The 21026-nt window shown below is 47.1% G+C and overlaps 1 protein-coding gene across 4 annotated transcripts in view; it reads left to right on the top strand.

Moving 5' to 3' along the window:
- The window catches only part of ephb2b (eph receptor B2b), a 79454-nt gene that overhangs the window by 55387 nt on the left and 3041 nt on the right, over positions 1-21026 (top strand). The window contains exons 5-15 of one of the 4 annotated variants that reach the window (XM_057029516.1): positions 146-481; positions 10506-10630; positions 12059-12221; positions 13578-13686; positions 14243-14307; positions 15492-15605; positions 15806-16053; positions 17535-17750; positions 18080-18229; positions 19836-20029; positions 20632-20787. In XM_057029516.1, the coding sequence (XP_056885496.1) occupies positions 146-481; positions 10506-10630; positions 12059-12221; positions 13578-13686; positions 14243-14307; positions 15492-15605; positions 15806-16053; positions 17535-17750; positions 18080-18229; positions 19836-20029; positions 20632-20787 (1876 nt within the window). Of the gene's footprint in view, positions 1-145; positions 482-10505; positions 10631-12058; positions 12222-13577; positions 13687-14239; positions 14308-15482; positions 15606-15805; positions 16054-17534; positions 17751-18079; positions 18230-19835; positions 20030-20631; positions 20788-21026 lie in introns of all 4 variants that reach the window. The other 3 variants (XM_057029514.1, XM_057029515.1, XM_057029512.1) reach the window with 3 other exon arrangements.

Raw genomic sequence — 21026 nt, 5'->3', positions numbered from 1 at the left:
GAGGGCACTATCGAGAGGGTAGGCACACACGAGGGTTGCTAATGAGGCATCTGTGCTGGTGGGTCAATAAACAGATGACAACCCACAGAAACACCGGACAACTATTTTCTTAATAAAATGCAATGAACCCTGTTTGTGTTTCCAGCTGTCCCTTCAGCGCCACAGTCCGTTATCTCCAGTGTGAACGAAACCTCGGTGATGCTGGAGTGGTTGCCTCCACGGGACTCTGGGGGACGTGAGGACGTGGTTTTCAACATCATCTGTAAGAGCTGCGGCGGAGGTCGGGGTGGCTGCACCCGCTGTGGCGACAACGTGCAGTTTTTGCCCCGTCAGTTGGGCCTGACAGAAACGAGGGTCTACATTAGCGACCTGTTGGCCCACACGCAATACACATTTGAGGTTCAGGCTGTCAATGGAGTGTCAGACCAGAGCCCCTACTCCCCTCAGTATGCCTCAGTCAACATTACCACTAACCAGGCTGGTAAGTGGCTCCATCTGTCATTTTCTACACTTCATATTCCCTCTGTGGTTTCGTCCTCTCTCCGACTCTCTTCTTTTCCCTCGGTTGATCCACCTTTATTTTTGCACGACTCTCTTGTCACACGTGGCCACGTATAGTGCCTCTTCATCACACTCGTTCCTCTACAAGCACATAATGCACAGTGCACTGACTTCCACTGAGCAAGTTTTTTTTCCGCTCTCCTGTAGGTTGATATATGCAGATTAAGAGCCCTGAACTGAAAAGGAGAGTTCTGTTGATGATGTGACAGACAGAATGTGATGGCCTACTGATCTTTAGACTGTGACCTCACCATCATGTTTTTCAGATTACCGCTACTTTTTCTTCCACCTACTTGATTGTGGTGTTACTTCAAAAATGAAACCACACTGTATACACAGACGGGTATAAGCTGCTTTCTAAACTAAAACGCATTACAAAATGTTCTGTGGTCTAATGAAAAACAGGTTGGCAACTTCAGTACGGTAGGTTTTCTTTCAGTTAAATCTCCTACAAATACAAAATCTCTTTCAATCTTTGTCCCACCACTGCCGGAGTCATCCTTGCTCTCCACTGTGTGGTTTGTGGTCGAAGTTGGCCACGTCTGTAATTACTTTACAGAGGCAGCAGCATTGATTTGCTCTTTAATTGTCTTTATGAAACGCATAATTTGGCATGCCTAGCTTCCCCCTCCCTGCTCATCAGAGCAGGAGGAGACAGGCTGAGCTTTATTGCGGCTCTGGCTTTGCATCCCATTAGCAGCATATACAAGTGCCCGTCATTTTTCATCATCCATCAGCCTGCACAGAGGGTGCTCATGTGTGACACCTAAAACATGGCTATATTATGGGGCTTTTGTGACAGTTTGCATATTAAAAAATGGATATTAAAAAGTGCAATATCTATCAACACATTGGAGAGAAAGTGACCGGTGACCTCTAGCAACACCGCTAGCAGAAGCTGGTTTATTTGCCTCATAATAAAGTTCTGTGTCACAATACCTAGAGTCCTAGACTGTTTAAAATGAAGGCCCTTATTCAAACAGCGACCTCCTTTTATTGTCTGTTTTGATTTGAGTCACTGGTGTGGTGGGTTAATGAGGGCCTGTGAGTGCAGTTAAGCGTTGTAATGAGGCCCCTGCCCCACTCTTTCACACTGGGCCACAATAAGTCTGCCACCCCAGCATTTGGCTTCCTTGCTTCCCCTGCCATAGGGTCGTGACGGAAATTGGGGGCTCTGCTCCCTCTCCACTGAAGGGCCTGTCACTTTGGAATTAGGGAGCACGAACCCTCATCAGAGGGAGAGGGGAAAGAACTCAACTCCTGCTCGCTCCCAGGCCAGCCTCCCACCTTCTGCTATCACCCTGCAGCACCAAGCACACCCCTGGGACACGGGTTTGTCGTTCTGCCGCGATGGAACAGGGCTTGGGTCACAGGGACGCGGAGAGCATAATTGAATCTGGTTTGTTAGGCATTGAGGTTACAAAAACATTGTGTCACCAGTAATTATCTCAGGCAGCCCCCGTGTTCCGTCTTGCAGCGAAAATAGCAGCATTCGATTAAAAAAAAAAACGATTAGACAAAAATACCAAAACAATGAAAAGTACATGTAATATGTTTGTATTTACAGTTATGGATATATAGTTCTCAGAATACATAAAGAAGCAAGTGCTGACACTTCCTTGACACTTCCTTCCACGGTTGTGTCGAGGGTGGGGAGTGTTGGGAGATGTGAGCAAAACATCTTACCCTACCCAGTCAAGCACTCACCGCACGGCATCACCCACAAGGCTTTTCCTCCCACTCTGGAGGTGGTTGGCAACAATTCCTTTGTGATAAAGATGATTACCATGGAAAGTGTGGCGCTTGATTATACACTGCAATGCCACACAAAAGGAGATGCCATACTGACTGATATCCGAGCCTGCTTTTGAAGCCTATGACTAATTCTCCAAACTGCGTATTATGTAGAATATGCAAACACCCTCAAGCCGCTCCAAGCCTTTTTATAGTAATGAGCCACAAGTAAGCCACCCCAGTTCAGCTCTACTTTGTCTACAAAAACTGGTACTCTTGACAAGAAGTTAGAAGAGCAGATGGAGCGCCCCAGGCTTTAAATCCCCAAATTTATTTTAGGATTTTAATGTTAAATATAAACAAATAAATACTTGACGCATGAGTGATATAATTTGGAAAGTGTTGGCCCAAGTCTGGTCTTACGTGTCGTGATGTGAGGGCAACTAGTAAAGTCTGAAACAAGCGGCTCTGCTGCTTTTTCGTGTTCTTTTGGCATTATTTGACATGTGCCAAAGTAGCCCTACCAAGTGTAAACAAACAGCACCACCTGTTTTAATCGATCAAGATATGATATTGCTGCATAATTATCTGTGTCTTAACATTTTAGACTCTCAGGCCTTTGTTTTCACAATTAAAGAGACTGTCATGACTCAGCAAAAAAAACCTGTATGAAGTCTCTGAGGGGATGATCCAATGTTTTATTTGATCCAGCCCTGTCAGTGGATCATTTGACTGATCTGCTGGTGTGATCTGATGGATTCTACTGTGGCCAGGTGTACTCGCTTTGGTATTTAACCAACTCAAGATGAGCGGTAAACCGGCTTCCTGCTAGCTGTACTGGATCTACCAAATCGCTGCTTAGGTCCTGTGTGATCCATGCGCCACGGGCACACCCGCTGCGCCTCTGGGCCACGATGTTAAAGAACGCTCAAGCTTTTCTCAAAAACTATACTACAAAAGGTGGTTGTCCCTGAAGGCCATGGAGTGTACGGGAGATTAGTGATCACAGAATTAGGACGCACGGTGGATATAACAGCCTGCCAGCGAGTCTTAAAGAGACTGAGGTTGTTGTGCTGATCCTGGGGAATTTAGACAAGCACTCAGTGGAGGAGACTGGGATCACTTTAGCCATACGTTGGATGATAAAGGCCTGCACGAAAGGTTCAGCAAGATTCTTTTCAATACCTTCTTGACACCATATATTTTGGATTATCAGTCCTTCAGAATAATTGGCAAACTCCTTTTTGGCATCAGGTTACGTATTGATCTTGTAATTAGCAAAAAGCCAAATTTGTCGGCATGAGAATAACAAATGGCGTCATTTGATCATGCAAACAACCTGTTTTGTATCTGATTGGCATGCACCGTGAAGAGCAGACCTGGGTGCACCCGCTCGTTTCCAGGGCGACGTGAGCACCCATGGCCATTTATTTTCTTTGGCTTTGCAGTTTTCCCACTTTCTGAGATGCAACATGGGCAAGAATTCAAGGTGAGAGTGTCTCTTGTAATCCTCTTGCTCTCAGTTGCTCGGTTGTTTGGCTGAACCGTTTCTGGTGAGCTTCTCACGAGATCACCTCGAACGCCCCGTCATAATCTGCTGCACAAAACCCCGCATCAGTGTGGACGCCACCACGCGCATGTTCCCCTGCTAATTTTGACATGAAAGGGCTCATAGAGTTATGAAAGGGCTCATAGAGTTATGTTTCATGTCCATTTTTGGACATTATTTGGAAATTTAGCATACATATTTATTTATTTTGTTGTTACATGGATCCTGGGTCGGTGGGGGCCTTGTAGTTCATGTTGTGAAGAGCAGTTTTACATGTTTTGCCCCAAGCCTTTCTTCCCATTTCGCTACAGTGGACACCTCAAATGTAGTTGGAGTAGCTCAGATCACCTCGTTATTAAATAAATAAGAAAAATAGACGAGTCAAGTAGATACATTTAATTTAGTGATGATATGGAGTCCGTCTGTTTGGGTATTAAATAATGCAATGTTATATTTAAAATAAAATCTATTTAAAATGTTAGTTGAAATCAGAAACTATTTTTAATCCTATTTAAAACTGAACTACTACTACTCCATATGCTAAATGTTTTACTGTCATTCCTTATCTTGTACTTTTTGAGATCAATACATTAGTCTCTGATTTTAATCGTAACCTCAGAGAGTAACTGGAAACTCCTTAAGCTCCCGAAGGGCCTATGTTAGAAATAACTTTTTAGGGTTTAACTTTTTCTAGCACAGATGGTTTGATACTTGAAGAAGCCAAATCTCCCATTTGTAGCTTTACTTCACTGGAAAATCTTTATAGTTGTAAAAGCCACAATCCTCTGCAGCTGCAATGAGGCAAGTGGCCGGCATGCTAAAAGCGAGCATGCAAATATGGGCCTCACCCTTTAAGACGCCTCCATGCAGCGCCCATAAATGAGGAGGAAGTGGAAGAGAGCAGCACAGTGGCGGTCTGTATGGGAGGTTGCCTGGTGGAAGACCAGGTGGTTTGTGCCCTTCGGGAGAGGTTGTGCTGCGGGGAAACTGGATTTTTACAATGAAAAGGAAAAGAGATTTACAAGCCTTGACCTGTTTTTGCTTCATCCCCCGTTTTCTCTTAAATCATAGCATTGCCTCCTGCAGCAGACTGTCTAATCATATCAGAGCCACATGGCTGTAGACCCATAAAGATTTCAGAACCAAAGACTTTATGTTCTGAAACGTTTTTTTCAAAGATCATTCGTCATGTAGAGGAAAACGGTGAACGTTTACATCTCCTTAACAGTACCAAACTGTGGATTTAGCGTCCCTTTGCTGCACCTAAAAATAGCCGTAGCAAAAAAGCCAAACAAACCCAATCATTATTTTATTCTTGTTAGTTCCGAACCGAAGGGTTTGAAGCTCTTGTTGGCCTTCACAAAACTGTCTTGAACTCATGACTGAGCCCTCCGCCGCCGTCTTTCCTCTGTGGTCTCACATCACCAGCCTCATTTAATGAAAATGTCCATCACATTCATAGCTGTTCTTACTAATGAAGCTTAACAGTGGAAATCCAGGTTTCCTCAATAAGGCAATGGTCAAAGAGTGTGGTATAATAAAAGACTGAGCACAGACAAATTAATGGCATGGATGAAAGCCGCACTCCTGTGTGTTTGCTTGCAGAAGCATGTCCTATTAAATGGCTTTGGATTTAAATGGGTGGAAATATCCCTTTAAACTCCATCTTTAATTGAGTAGTGGACTCCCCGGGCATTTAAATATAACGCTAAAACATTTCTTTAAAATGCCGAAGAAAGCAGAGCCTTTGTGTTCTCTAATGCAGGGCACAGCCAGAGCGTCACGCTACAACACACCCCACAGCACCATCTTTTATATCAGGTCCCAGACGGTGTAATAATGTGGGCTCTGAAACCCAACTCTCCTGCAACAGCTGGGCCCCCCCATCCCTCCACAATTAAGCAATGCGATCGTACAACCTTGCAACTTTCATATGGACCTCGGTCCCTGGACTTCTTTCTTTTAATCTTAAAGCTATTAACACTGTAGGAACCAGAGCTTTAGATGTTTTCCTCATCCTCATCCTTTACAATTTACCATCACATTTAATTACTAAACCTGGTCGTTATTAAACTGTCTTTCATGTAAAATAAAAGCATATACCTACTTTTGTGCCAATGATCCAATTACTTGGCAAAACAGAAATGAGATGATTGTTAATGATTATTAATTAATAGTAATAAAATACCTACATTTTTAAATTCAGTAAAAATCTGTAGACCAATGCAAACGTGATGTAAAAGAGATAAATGATGTGATGGCAACTAAAACATAGAATTTAATTCCAGAAAGTGAAGCACCCAAAATTACAGTTTTTTCCTTGTAAGGAGGCAAATTTATGATCTTTTGTTGGTTTTTTTTTCTTACGACATTTGACTCTGGAGAGAGTGATGATATTTTTCCTATAATTGTGCAATTTTAATTTTACTTTGTACACATCCAAAATCAGCAGGTGGCAGCTGCCGCCGGGCTGCAGCCTAACGGGCCCGGGGGACACACGGCCTGATCGATGCTCAATTTCCTGACAAAAGCAGATCAGGCAGGGACGCTGGAATGACTTCGGGAAGATCGACAACGGGTTTTTGGTTTCTTGACTTCAAGATTCGGAGCACAGCGAAGACATGCTGAAAGTGGATGCTACCAAAATGGTTTTCACATGTTGCCCATGGCCACAGGCCTCGCTGCAGTGAATTTCTGACTTGGCATCCCATGCATTCCACAGTTTGATGTCATCTTAGCTTGAAATTCATGTATATTCAAGTGAAATATACAAAACAGCTGCTTGACTATTTTCTTTAAAATGCAAATGTTTCAGCAGTAAAAATCACGTCTTCATTTTATCACAGGTTGATGTGATGGACGCTGAATAAAACCACGTTGTTCTCCAGCAACAATGCTGGATGGACACATGCTGGCATGTGTCCATCCTTTGTACATGAATACATGAGTAGCCTTTGTTTCCCCGGCCTTGTATCAGGTTACTGGGCATGGCTGTGCACTGGGTTTAATGGAAATGCTATGCAGGAAAAGGCCATGTGTCTTGGATATATGTGCGTCCGTAATGGGATACTCGTGAGTTCGTCGCAGCGTAACTGTTTGCCTTATTAGGCTGTCATCTTGTGACTGCAAACAAACCTTTAGAGAACAAGAAGAGAACTAAGATGTAGCCGATTCTCGGGACTCCTGTGCTTACTGGAGTGATGCTGGAGTGGTTGCTCGCCGTGGTGTTGGTGCTTCACTGAGGAAGCAGCAGCAGCAGCAGCAGCAGCAGAGCAATAGTGGTAGCAGCAGGAGCTACAGCAGAGCAGCAGCAGCAGTAATAGCAGCAGGAGTAGCAGCAGCAGCTACAGCAGAGCAGCAGCAGCAGCAGCAGCAGTAATAGCAGCAGGAATAGCAGCAGCAGCTACAGCAGAGCAGCAGCAGTAATAACAGCAGTAGTAGCAGCAGCAGCAGTAGCAGCAATAGCAGCAGAGCAGCAGTAGTAGCAGCAGCAGCAGTAGCAGCAGCAGCAGTAGTAGCAGTAGCAGCAGCAGCAGTAGTAGCAGCAGCAGTAGTAGCAGTAGCAGCAGTAGTAGCAGCAGCAGCAGTAGCAGCAATAGCAGCAGAGCAGCAGCAGCAGTAGTAGTAGCAGCAGCAGCAGCAGCAGTAGCAGCAGCAGTAGCAGCAGCAGTAGCAGTAGCAGCAGCAGCAGCAGTAGCAGCAGCAGCAGCAGCAGCAGCAGCAGCAGAGCAGCAGCAGCATAGCAGCAGAGCAGCAGTAGCAGCAGCAGTAGTAGCAGCAGCAGCAGCAGAGCAGCAGCAGCAGCAGCAGAGCAGCAGTAGCAGCAGCAGCAGCAGTAGCAGCAGCAGCAGCTACAGCAGCAGCAGTAGCAGCAGCAGCAGCAGCAGTAGCAGCAGCAGCAGTAGTAGCAGCAGCAGCAGCAGCAGGAGCAGCAGCAGCAGTAGCAGCAGCAGTAGCAGCAGCGGCAGTAGCAGCAGCAGCAGTAGTAGCAGTAGCAGTAGCAGTAGCAGTAGCAGTAGCAGTAGCAGCAGCAGCAGCAGCAGCAGCAGAGCAGCAGCAGCAGTAGCAGCAGCAGCAGTAGTAGCAGTAGCAGTAGCAGCAGCAGCAGCAGCAGCAGAGCAGCAGCAGCAGCAGCAGTAGCAGCAGCAGCAGCAGCAGTAGCAGCAGCAGCAGCAGTAGCAGTAGCAGCAGAGCAGCAGCAGCAGCAGTAGTAGCAGCAGCAGAGCAGCAGCAGCAGCCTGAGGATTAACTGCTTCCGTCGACCTTCAGAATTTATCGGTATCATAATTTGCAGCCAACAGTCAGTGACTGATTAACTGATAAGATTAAGCTTCTATAAACTATTATCATCGTTGGATCTGGGTCCCCGTCCACCCATAAATGCTGTATTTTACCCTTATGATTCATAAAAGTGGACAGAGCTGTTACACTCAGCAGCATTTGAGCAAAATAAATGTGATCTGCTGTGTAGGAAGATCTCCTGATCTAATGTCAACAGCGAGGGGACGTTTGGTGATCGGGCCCTATTGACCTCATGCTCAGTGCTCAGTGATTCAGGTCACGGCCTCAGACTGTAGTTCATGACATGAAGGAGAATTAAAGTGCTTCATCAATAATGAAAACTAGATTTATTTGATTTTACACTACAAAAAATAAATAGAAGCTAAAATTCAATTTGAAAAAGCCTGCAGTGCAAGTTGGGTGGAATCAGTGTTCATCGTCATCTGAGCTCCTGTTACAGGATAATTATCGCTTTTGTGCTGCCGGCAGTGGTGGCAGTTTATTAAGATGTATTATTTAGGAGCCGGTGGGGAAGCGGCTCACGCTGACTTTTATGTGGATTCATTAAAACCAGCTTCACAGTAAAGTGCTTTCAAACTATACCAAAAGCGCCAAATCTGGTTTTCCAGCTGTTTGGAGGAGCCAGAAAAGGAGCGAGATTTTTTTCCTTCATTCTGCACGTACGATGGGGCAAAAATTTTAAAAAAGAAAATAGCAAAAAGCAAATCTATTGTGTTATCTTAGTGTGGGTCGTTAAGCGCTGCACTTCACCCATAGATACCACAACTTTAGGAAGATAAGATGGAAACTCATATTCTTGCTGTCCCTCCACTGAAAATCCATTTTTTTAAATGGAATCGATTCTGTTCATAATTTTTATGGACTGAATTTCTAGGTGCAGTCATGGTGTTGAGGGGTTCGGGTTTGGTGACCTCAGGATCCAGTCTCTGCTCTTTGCAGATGATGTGGTCCTGTTGGCGTCATCGGCCCGTGACCTCTAACTATCACTGGATCGATTCGCCGCCGCATGTGAAGCGGCTGGGATGAAAATCAGCACCTCCAAATCCGAGGCCATGGTTCTCAACCGGAAAAAGGTGGAGTGCCTTCTCTGAGTCAAGGAGGAGATCCTGCCCCAAGTGGAGGAGTTCAAGTACCTCGGGGTCTTGTTCATGAGTGACGAAAGAATGGAGCAGGAGATCGACAGGCGGATCGGTGCGGCGTCCGCAGTTATGGTCCGTAGTGGTGAAGAGATTTACCGGTCGATCTTCGTTCCTACCCTCACCTATGGTCATGAGCTTTGGGTAATGACCGAAAGAACAAGATCACGGGTACAAGCGGCTGAAATGAGCTTCCTCCGTAGGGTGGCTGGGCTCTCCCTTAGAGAGGATGAGAAGCTCTGCCATCCAGGAGGAGCTCGGAGTAGAGCCGCTGCTCCTCCGCGTTGAGAGGAGCCAGATGAGGTGGCTTGGGCATCTAGTTAGGATGCCCCCTGGACGCCTCCCTGGTGAGGTGTTCAGGGCATGTCCCTCCGGTAGGAGACCCCCGGGAAGACCCAGGACACGTGTCCTGGGAACGCCTGGGGATTCCCCCGAACGAGCTGGAAGAAGTAGCTGGGGAGAGGGAAGTCTGGGCTTCTCTTCTTAGGCTGCTGCCCCCGCGACCCGACCCCGGATAAGCGGCAGAGGATGGATGGATGGATGGATGGATGGATGGATGGATGGATGGATGGATGGATTTTTAAAAATGTTGACCGCCCCCCCGTGTTGGTTTATCTGACTTAATTGAATAAAGTTGATGAAATCATCGTTGCGTTGGCCTTTGCATGTTGAGCATTGTTTTTTTTAAAAAGGCTCTTTGAAATGCACATGAAAACAATATGTGCCTATAAGCTAAGAAAAGGATCTAAACAATGAAATTGAAGAAATTGTTTGCTGCAATATAAAACAGATGCAATTTGTAAGATGGGAAACCTCAACTGTAGTAGCTCGAATCTATGTTCTCATCAACATGGAAACATGCATAAACAACTCAAATTAAATTAGAATGTTATGGTCAAAACCGCTGTATAAAAAGATTATGTTGTATGGTTGAGTTTTGACTTTTATGATTTCCTGTGGCTGCTTAGCTGAACCAAATGGCTATATTTTATGTAATACATCAAATATTTTGTGGAATACCTGGTAGTTTTGTATATTAAAAGACATCGTCAGAGATCAGCAGTATAAAAAGCCTATTATGGCTGTTGGGGTGTTAGCCAGTGTGCTAACTTGCCAGCATGTGACAGGAACCTTCAGATTCTGTATTAGACGTTGGAAGAATGAGCCGTGTGGCTGAAGCATCTGTGCTGACTGTTCATTTTACTGGCTGTTTCTTCTTGCAGCTCCATCCACAGTGTCCATAATGCACCAGGTTAGCCGCACTGTTGACAGCATCACCTTGTCTTGGTCCCAGCCCGACCAGCCCAACGGAGTCATCCTGGACTACGAGCTGCAGTACTATGAGAAGGTATTAGAGGCTCAGTAATGCACCTTTCCCTCCGAAACCTGCTCACTGCTACACAAAGTTCCTTTCATTTCTCCCCTTTGACCTCAGCAACTTCATTGATCATTTAGACCAGGCATGGGCAAACTAAGGCCCGGGGGCCACACGCGGCCCGTTAAACGTTTTAATCCGGCCCGCCAAACTTGAAAAATTAAATGAATAAACCTAGTTAATGTTAAATTTTCACTGCAATTCTGGTGTTTTCCCACTAGAAAAAAGACAGTCAGGAGGAGAGTGATGGTGATATCCTGAAGGATAACAGAACTTTCAGTGCTTTAAAATAGAAATGGTTATTAATTTTTTTTTAAAAAGGCACATTTTATTCATTTGATTTTAAGTGTTTTAAGACTCATTCCAAAGTCATATATTTTGTTGTAATGCTTCTCTTCATTTTCATTTGAAATTAAAGCACATGTTTTCTCCATATCCCAAGATGTGTATTTTTTCTCCAATGAGGTGAGGTTACCAAAGCACTCCATCCATCCATCTGCTCCTGGTCCGGCCCCTTTGTCAAATGTTAGAACCCATTGTGGCCCACGAATCAAAATGTTTGCCCACCCCTGATTTAGAAGCTAGCTTTGTGTTTTCACCTCTACGCAGCATATTCTGTGGACGGAGCGTTTAAACGCTGCTCCGAGCGTGCGCTGCTCCCAATCCCAGTCCGCCACTGCATAAGGAAACCGCACTCAGCCCTGCAGCGAGGCTGCTGGGGATTGATGCACTGACTTGTGGTTGCAACAATAGCGCACTGACTGCTATAAAAATAGACTGCAAGGGTCACGCTTCACCAAAGCGCCGCGGTTTCTCACAAGAACACGCGCTGTCTCGCGCATCGATTCGGGCCATCGGAGGCTTACACTTGCACAGACGTCCGCGGCTGTGCGTGGCGTTCGTCAGGCTTTCATCTGCATGTTGAGCCATTTCCCTTTGGATTAGAATTCCTCTCCCTGTCACCGCTGGAGAGAGCTGTCAAAACAAGTGTCCCAGCTCCTGCTGTGGCTCACAAGTGCACTTGGTTTGAAGGGAGCAACTAAAAGAGTCTCACTTTGAGCTCCCTCTCAGACCTGTCAGCACTGCCGTTGTGGCTGATCGTCGCACAGGACGGCTCAGGAAAACTGCCTGGCGTCAAAGTGCCACCGGATCTCCCTTTTTACCCACCGCTGACACATCCCGTTTCTTAAATCCTAAAATCCATCTAAAATCCAAGCACTAATACCCTTGTTTTTCATTTTTGTGTCTATTTTCTCTTCGTTCTGCGATTTTAATGGAGCCTTTATTACAGATTTCTTCTTTGTCTGTTGTTTTTTTAATGTTATTCCTTATGGACAGCACCGTGATTCACCTTTAGTCTCAATAGTGCTCTAGAAATAAACGTGTCTTCTTGTCCCGTAGGACCACTCAGAATTGAATTCAACTGTCATCAGAAGCCCGACCAACACAGTGGTCATCCGTGGCCTCAAGCAGGGAACCATCTACGTGTTCCAGGTCCGGGCTCGCACTGTGGCAGGTTTTGGACGCTACAGTGGTAAACTGTACTTCCAGACTATGACTGAGGGTGAGAATTCCTTCCTTACATTCAGAGGTGCTACACAAGTGTTTCATTTTTATGCCATGACACATCTAATCACACGTTGTGACCGAAGCTCAACTGCAAATAAAAGTAACATCCAGTGAATGGAGGTTAAGGTTAGAGCCGAGCCAGCCCGGGTTTACCCTCCCTAACTCCTCATCTTGTTCCGTGGGTATTTCCCAGGGCGCTCAGGCCTCTGAAGTCTTACCAGCAGCCTGGATGCTGCCACATGCACAGACTTCAGCGCTTCAAAAATATTGCAGCTCCCTCACAAGCAAAGCTCTTTCCCTAAACTACTTCACATAGACGTCAGTATAGGGACAAGAAGTGACTGATCCTCGCTCTAGTACCTAGATCCTTGCTCCCCTATCTGGATCCTTGCTCCTGTAGCTGGATCCTTACACCCATAGCTAGATCCTTGCTCCTGTAGCTGGATCCTTACACCCATAGCTGGATCCTTGCTCCTGTAGCTGGATCCTCGCTCCTGTAGCTGGATCCTCACTCCCACAGCTGGATCCTTGCTCCCCTATCTGGATCCTTGCTCCTGTAGCTTGATCCTTACACCTATAGCTGGATCCTTGCTCCTGTAGCTGGATCCTCACTCCTGTAGCTGGATGCTCGCTCCTGTAGCTGGATCCTTACACCCATAGCTGGATCCTTGCTCCTGTAGCTGGATCCTCGGTCCTGTAGCTGGATCCTTACTCCCATAGCTGGATCCTTGCTCCTGTAGCTGGATCCTCACTCCTGCAGCTGGATCCTCACTCCCGCAGCTGGATCCTTGCTCCCCTATCTGGATCCTTGCTCCAGTAACTGGATCCTTGCTCCTGTAGCTGGATCCTTACTCCCATAGCTGGATCCTTGCTCCTGTAGCTGGATCCTCGCTCCTGTAGCTGGATCCTTACTCCCATAGTTTGATCCTTGCTCCTGTAGCTGGATCCTTGCTCCTGTAGCTGGATCCTCACTCCTGCAGCTGGATCCTCACCCCGCAGCTGGATCCTTGCTCCCCTATCTGGATCCTTGCTCCAGTAACTGGATCCTTGCTCCTGTAGCTGGATCCTTGCTCCTGTAGCTGGAGCCTAGCTCTTGGCTGCTGAATCGGCTCGTCTCACTGGTACATGCTATCTCTGCTCTCTTGACACATTCCCTGCCAGATGATTTGTCTGCACCGTTGCTGTTTGAGAGCAGCGTGTACTTTTCAGAGCGGTCCATACCGTCTGTTAGGACGCCAACAGCTCACCCACACCAATGCCTGTCTGCCACCAATGGCACTGTCTCTTCTCAGATGTTAATCCATACGCTTGGGCGGGTGACTTTAATCATTTACTTCCATGTTTTATATAGAGGAATACAACACCAGCATTCAGGAGAAGCTTCCTCTCATCATCGGTTCAGCAGCAGCTGGCCTAGTCTTCCTCATCGCTGTGGTTGTCATCATCATCGTCTGTAATCGGTGAGTGACTATTGTCTCCGTCCTTTATTAAGAACACAGAGTACTCAAGCAAGTGTGATTCTTCTTTTAGATGTCAGGCTGGATAAACGCACACCAGCAAGTATCTTTTTTAATGAGTGAAACAGCACACAGCTGGATGTTTAACACTCTTGAATCCTCATTCTGAGGTGCTGTTGTCTGCCCAGTGTCACCTGAAAACACGAGAATATTCTGACCAGCTGGAGCCTCTTTGTTTGTGGCACAATGCCTGATCAATATATGTACATAGTTTCTGTTTTTAATCACTTTTTTTGACAACCTCGGTTGTTATGGTACCACTGAGGCCGTAGCGACCCGGGTCATGAGCCCAACATAAAAGATAACTGCTGTGTCGTTGACAAACTCTGCGTTGGTGTGCAGTTTTGTTGTTTCTAGGCCACCGATTGTTCCCTTTGTGTGCAATATTAGCTGGTGCCTTTGGACACATAGGTGTAGCTGGGGCTGTTTGATCTGCCTGACTCTCCCTGCTCCCCGCTTTTGAAGCGAAAGCTAGAGTTCTTTGTCTTTCCTCCAGGAGGCGTGGCTTTGACAGGGCTGATTCAGAATACACAGACAAACTGCAGCACTACACCAGCGGCCACAGTGAGTAAAACGCCTCCCCATTCCGCACGTATTTACCCCCCACACACGTGCTCTTTCACCACGGTACACCCCTGTCTCCATGACAACTGTTTCACACACCTGTCTCCATGGCTACCACCTTGCATGCTGGTGTCCTTGGCGATGGCCCAGCACAGTGCTACTAAATTTGCCCACTGCCCCCTACAAGTAATCCTGCCTGCTGTTTAACTCCGATCACCAGGGGTTTAGATGTAAACACATCAGATGTAATCCTCTGCCGTCTCTTCATCAGCACCTTTTATTGTCCTCTCTCTCTCTCTCTCTCTCTCTCTCTCTCTGTCTTTCGCTCTCACTTTCTCTCAGGAAAATGGAGACTACGCAGAGGGTTAATCTCTGTCATAGATATTGATTGGGAACATATGTGAATCCTAATTTGTTTACTGTATAACAGTCGTGCTTCATCCATCGTCTCTCTTTCTATCTCAGTGTAGTTATTACATGCTAGTTACACATGTAGGTCTCCCACATTACCCGTCGCCAGCAGAAGCCAGTATTGACGGCTGGAGCCTTCTCACCCTGTCATTGTCCATCCTGCTTTGGGGGAGGGGGGAGGGGGGTGTCTCTAGACTGCTGTTTGAACAGGCTACCCTCCTGTTGGCAGTCTGGGAAATGACTGTGGAGCTTCAGTGACAGGGGGTTTTGCCCAGACAGATCCTCTCCATCTGCTCATGTCTGCATAATTTGCCAGGTTTTGTGGTAGGGTGCGCGCTCCTTCAGCACTGCTGCCTGGGTATTCATTCAGAAAGCCTCAGGCTGATGTGAAGGTGAGAGCCAAATAATCGGATTTAAAAGTGGGGACACTTAAATCTGCGAACACTTAAAGGCTCCCTTAAGCCTATTTACCTGCCACCAGGGCTTATTTCTTGAAGTGGAGCTGAGCGCTCCTGATAAAGGCTACAGGTTCTCGCCTATCGCTCTTTTGTTCTATTGATATACGCATTCATCTTGACTGTCTGCGTATGTTCTGAACTCTATTGATGACGTGGCCCTCAGGGCTTCGACCAGGTTAACGTGAATCTGAGGTAGATCACATGCTCCAACGTGAAGGAGGGAATTCACGGTGAAGTGATCGTGAATGCGCGTGAGGACTTGAGCGTCTGGCCAAATATTCGTAACCCCCTCCCTTTTTTTCCAAGTGACTCCAGGAATGAAGATTTATATCGATCCGTTCACGTACGAGGACCCCAATGAGGCTGTGAGGGAGTTTGCGAAGGAGATTGACATATCGTGCGTGAAGATCGAACAGGTCATCGGAGCAGGTACTGTTGAATTCAACAACTTAACCCAGCGTTATTTTTCTCACGGTACGTTGCGACTGTGTGTTGCATTTACATGTTTGCAATACCACTGTTGAGCTTTCCCCGAAGAAACCATCGACAGTGGTCCCAATATCGATGTGGAGATCCTAACAGATTATGAGCCTAACAGAACTGTACCTCTTCCCTCATCATGATCCCAGGGGAGTTTGGAGAGGTGTGCAGTGGCAACTTGAAGCTTCCTGGGAAAAGAGAAATGTTTGTGGCCATAAAGACTCTGAAAACTGGATACACAGAGAAGCAGAGGCGGGACTTCCTCAGCGAGGCCAGCATCATGGGCCAGTTCGACCATCCAAACGTCATTCACCTGGAGGGTGTGGTCACCAAGAGCAGTCCGGTCATGATCATCACCGAGTTCATGGAGAATGGATCCCTGGATGCCTTCCTCAGGGTGAGCAGTTGAGGAGACAGTGTTATTGTTTAGTGTTTATTGCCATTGTTATTGACCGTGGTCCGCAGACTGTTGGTTAAGGTCTCTCACTCGCTGCTCCTTTTCCTTAGCATTCATCATTTCATAATCTAGTAGGGGGACGATATCACAGGGATCTGCCCGTTTCAGCCCTCGGAGTACCAGCCCCCATTTATGTCCTGGATGAATAATTCAAATATTTTGCCAGACTGCAAACGAGACGACACGTAAAGGCTTCCAAAGTGAGCTGGCTGTTGGACGCAATGCCCCGTTCAGCCTCACCATCTACATGAGCCTGGTCCTGCTCAAGGTTTCTTCCTGTTAAAGGGGAGTTTTTCCTTGCCACTGTTGCTTGTCTGGGGTCAGGCCCTGGGATTCTGGAAAGCGCCTTGAAACAATTTTGATTGTATAAGACGCTATATAAATAAAGATTGATTGATTGATTGATCTGCCCTGGGATGTGAAGTTATGGGAGTTATCGATGCGTTCCTCCGTTAACTTGATTGGGATTAACGGGAAAATCTCACTGGTGCTTTTCAGCAGCAAAACTCGGCAGCATTGTACAAGGAAACCTGGGAATAATTCCATTTTCTCTCCTTTATCACTGGCTTTAATAGCTGCCCTTAGTTGAAACATCACATCAAAGACCCAGAAGCAGCCCTCAGCGTGTAGATGTGTGTGCTAAATACATGCCAGCGGGTTTTATTGAGCACAATGGGGGGCGGGGGGGGCCTCTGCAGCATCTCAGGGTTCAGGACGCCGCTGCTTATGGTCCCAACACTATGGACACATTGTCTTTCTTTTGGGGGTGATTAGCAGATCGCTGTTTTCCAGCATCTTTATTTAATGTATTAAATGTCAATATTTAATGTTAAATGTCATTTTCTTTTTCAAAAACAGGGGGCGGGGGTCATCAGATGTATCCAAAGAGACAGCACAGACATATGGACATAAAGAACGTCCCTCTGGCTAACGAGCAGCGTTTGAAAACTATGCTTGCCTGCCCCTCTTATTCCTTCTTCTGGCCTTTATCTCTGTCCACACAACCCTGAGCCCCCCCTCGGCCACCCCCCGCGCTGACTCCTTTCTCTGGAATCCTGTTTGTAGTGGTCATGGTGGGTGGTGTTGAGAATGCAGGTGTGCACAGTTGGAGGCACAGCTGCCTCATTGCTCCAGACGCTCCCCAGACACGGTGTAAAGCCCCCCCCACGCAGCGGAGGGCAACAGCTGTAGACAACCAGGCAGACCCAGCTTAGCTGGATGGGGCTTGGCTGTGCCTGACCCAAAGCTTCCTGTCACCATCCTGTCCTGCAGGGCCGGTCCCAAGAACCCGATACCTCAAAGTAACCCTCTCGAGACGTACGGAGGTGCCGGACAGGGGGAGTCGTGACTCAGGAAACTCCTCAAATCTAAACGAGAGGAGGTCGTTTGCTTGAATCTCAGTTTGCGCGTCTGTCTTTCAGCAAAACGACGGGCAGTTCACCGTGATCCAGCTGGTTGGGATGCTGCGCGGCATCGCCTCAGGCATGAAGTACCTGGCCGACATGAACTACGTGCATCGGGACCTGGCCGCCCGCAACATCCTGGTCAACAGCAACCTCGTGTGCAAGGTGTCCGACTTTGGCCTCTCGCGCTTCCTGGAGGACGATACGTCCGACCCCACCTACACGAGCGCTCTGGTGAGGAGAGAGGAGGAAGCTCCTTCCTTTGGACCCTTTCTGTGTTTCCGCAGGTGTTTGTGATGTTACTCTGTGCTATATTCCCATTGTGTCTACATGACTTGGGGCTATTTCAAGTCTCCTCTAACCTGATGCGTCAGTTAACCTGAGCTTTTAACCTGCTTTTCCTCCTCTCCGCCCATCCGTTTTGACCTCCTTCTTCCCTCCCTTCACTCCCGGGAGGTTTGTTGTAACTATTGTCATGTTTGTCTGTGGAAGCAGGACACCGCAACGGTCGGGTTTCCAACTCAGTTTCCCCATTGAGTCCGTTGTCCTCTTCCTGTGTGCAGGGAGGGAAGATTCCTATCCGATGGACGGCACCCGAAGCGATCCAGTACAGGAAGTTCACCTCTGCCAGTGATGTGTGGAGCTACGGGATCGTCATGTGGGAAGTCATGTCTTACGGAGAGAGGCCGTACTGGGACATGACCAATCAGGACGTATGTATTTCGTCCTTCTTTATACAGTTTACAGCGACTACACGAGTTTCAAACAAGTGAGTGTAAACTAAAACCCCCACAATCGTCGTCGAGTTTTTCTTCTCCTTCATCTCAATGGGAGCATTCAGTCCGCCGTCCCCGCAGAAACAGGAGATCGTTCTCCACGAACGCTTGCTGCTGCTGCTCTTGAATTAAGCCTCCATTTCCGGTCTCCCACTGGGTAGAGCGGGAGACCGCAGAGGCAGGAGCAAATTATAGAAAGAGATAATGAAAATAATCTCAAATTGAAAGCGAGAAGTGTAATGTGCTAAGAGGGACCGAGAAGCTCAACAGTTGTCTTATTAGCAGGTCGAGATAGCGTTTCTGCTCCGTTGGGGTGCCGGTTTGGAGCGCTTGTGGATGAAATGAATATCGCTCATTAATGAGCCGAGGATCACGCGTCCTCATCGCACATGTCCTCTGGGTTGCCTCGGGATGTGAACCGCTTACCACCTCTGTGTGCAACGACATCGCTGGCCAAGTCCCACACGGCCCCGATGTAGGTCGACAGAGAGTCTGAGCATTAAATACTTTGTAAAGGTCATGGATGAAGTCATTGTTGGCAGAAAGGCGAGGCTGTTGGAATATGAGCGACGCTTCCAATGACCAGCGTTTAACGTCTCCTTACGCGAAGAACCCATCCAGTGATTGGGGAACGCACTCATGTACTTCCTGTAGATTAAAAGTTTCACCCCCAGGTGGTTGTTTTGAGTCATTTTCAGCCCACTTTCTTTCTGACAGGATAAGCTGTCCTTACAGCCAGTACGGGGGGGGAATATTTCCTGGGTATTGTGACCACATGCAAGGGATTGTACATGTTAGGTGTGGAATTCATCACATCCTTTGACATTTTCAGAATATTTCTATACCTTCTGCATTCTGCCAAGGCAGTTGGACCGTCTTTCTCCTCGTGTTTGACTCAGGTCAGAGTTGATTCGTGGCGCTGTCAGCTGCTCGCTAACACAATTTAACGTCATTCTAGAGCGAAACCTCATTTAGCAAATGCAAAAGTTACCGACTGTGTGAGAAACAGTGTGAAAACCAACCCCGGCTGGCAGCTGATCTGACCCCCGCCCTGCCCCTGTCTCAGGGAGACGGGTCGGCTGGATCCTGCCGAGCACGGCTGACGGACGGGGCTAAAATTAGGATCTGACTCGCTAAAGTATTGGTGGAGCATAGACCGTCGCATCCTCATCATCATTTTAAACACTATTAACATTATTTTCTTTCTTTTTTTATGCTATTTTAACTTTATATTTAGTTTGCAAGTGACTGTACATTTTCTTCTTGACAAAACTCTTGGTTAGCAAATGAATCTCACAACTCTTTTGATCAAACTTTGACCAGATTACGGGTAAAATGGGCCGAATATGAAAAAACTATTCAAATCCAGCTTCAGCTTAATTGGCTTTGGCGGCTAACCGCTAGCAAAAGCGTCATCCATTAGTATCAAATGTGCAGTGACGCATCACGGCCACGGGAGGGCGCATTTCCCTTCAAAATAACCCAAAAATCCAGACCTTCTTCATGTGAGTGACCCTTTTGAAATCTGTGCGTCTCCCCTCAGGTCATCAATGCCATTGAGCAGGACTACCGGCTGCCCCCACCCATGGACTGTCCCAGCACGCTACACCAGCTCATGTTGGACTGCTGGCAAAAGGACCGCAACAACCGGCCCAAGTTCAGCCAGATCGTCAACAACCTGGACAAGATGATCCGTAATCCCAACACACTGAAGGCCATGACCCCACTGTCTTCTGGGTGCGTGTCGAATCTTCATTTATCCTCGGAGGGAAGTTCAAAGCGAGTCCATATTAGACTGAGTAACATTTTGGCCGATTGTCTGTCAGACGAGGCTGATTTCCTCAGCCGGAAATTTATTTTCCTCTCCGTAGCTTGACTCATTCGGGTCTGAACACAACGTCTCCCCTTTTCTCCTGGCGCCGTGCAGCTATGTAAATTAGGGTCTTTAGCTTTGACAGATCAAATCCTTTGATTGAAACCTGGAGAGAAAGCGTTGCGCAATGCTCAAAACAAAGCACTTTTACGAGGTTTCTGTCCGGGGCGTTCATCTCTTCGCAGAACCAGGCTTTCCTGTCTGCACTGTCATTAGTGGTGAAGCCGGCGCTTGAGCTCCGGCCAGGTTTCCCATGGGCACTGACTGCATATATTAGCTTCATGTCACTTCATTACAAAAATGCTTGTATGAAGAACCCTTTTGGAAAATGTTGGTCCATGAATAAGCCACGCTGGTGGTGCATCGCTCTGGTATCATTCTGGGAGGAAAAAAAACCAAAACAGCACCGTGATGAATGTGTTTGGACGGCTCTGAGTCTTGATGAATTTGCTCTGGTCTTGCGTAGAGTTCATCTGCCCCTGCTGGACCGCAGCATCCCTGATTTCTCCAGCTTCAGCACCGTGGACGAGTGGCTGGACGCGATCAAGATGGGCCAGTACAAAGACAGTTTTGCCAGCGCGGACTTCACCACGTTTGATGTGGTGTCCCAGATGACCATGGAGTAAGTAGCGATGAGCCGAGGACTAAAGCCGCCTCTGGTCGGATCTGCTTGATTACAGGAATGTTACTAAATTCCTAAATGTTCCCTCACTACCTGCCAAACGGGATTAACCACACACGTGAATGCTAACACGTTAAAAACCAGACATAGAACCACGTCCTCTGCTCGTCCTTCTGCGTCCTTCTTTACCTGGTCTTCATCACTGGACTTTTCAAGGTGTCACCTTGTTACACGAGCTC

This window comes from Takifugu flavidus, chromosome 4, assembly GCF_003711565.1.
Source record: "Takifugu flavidus isolate HTHZ2018 chromosome 4, ASM371156v2, whole genome shotgun sequence".
Taxonomy (NCBI): Eukaryota; Metazoa; Chordata; class Actinopteri; order Tetraodontiformes; family Tetraodontidae; genus Takifugu; species Takifugu flavidus.
The sequence above is the reverse complement of the archived record's forward strand: the minus strand, read 5'-3'. Positions and strand labels throughout refer to the sequence as shown.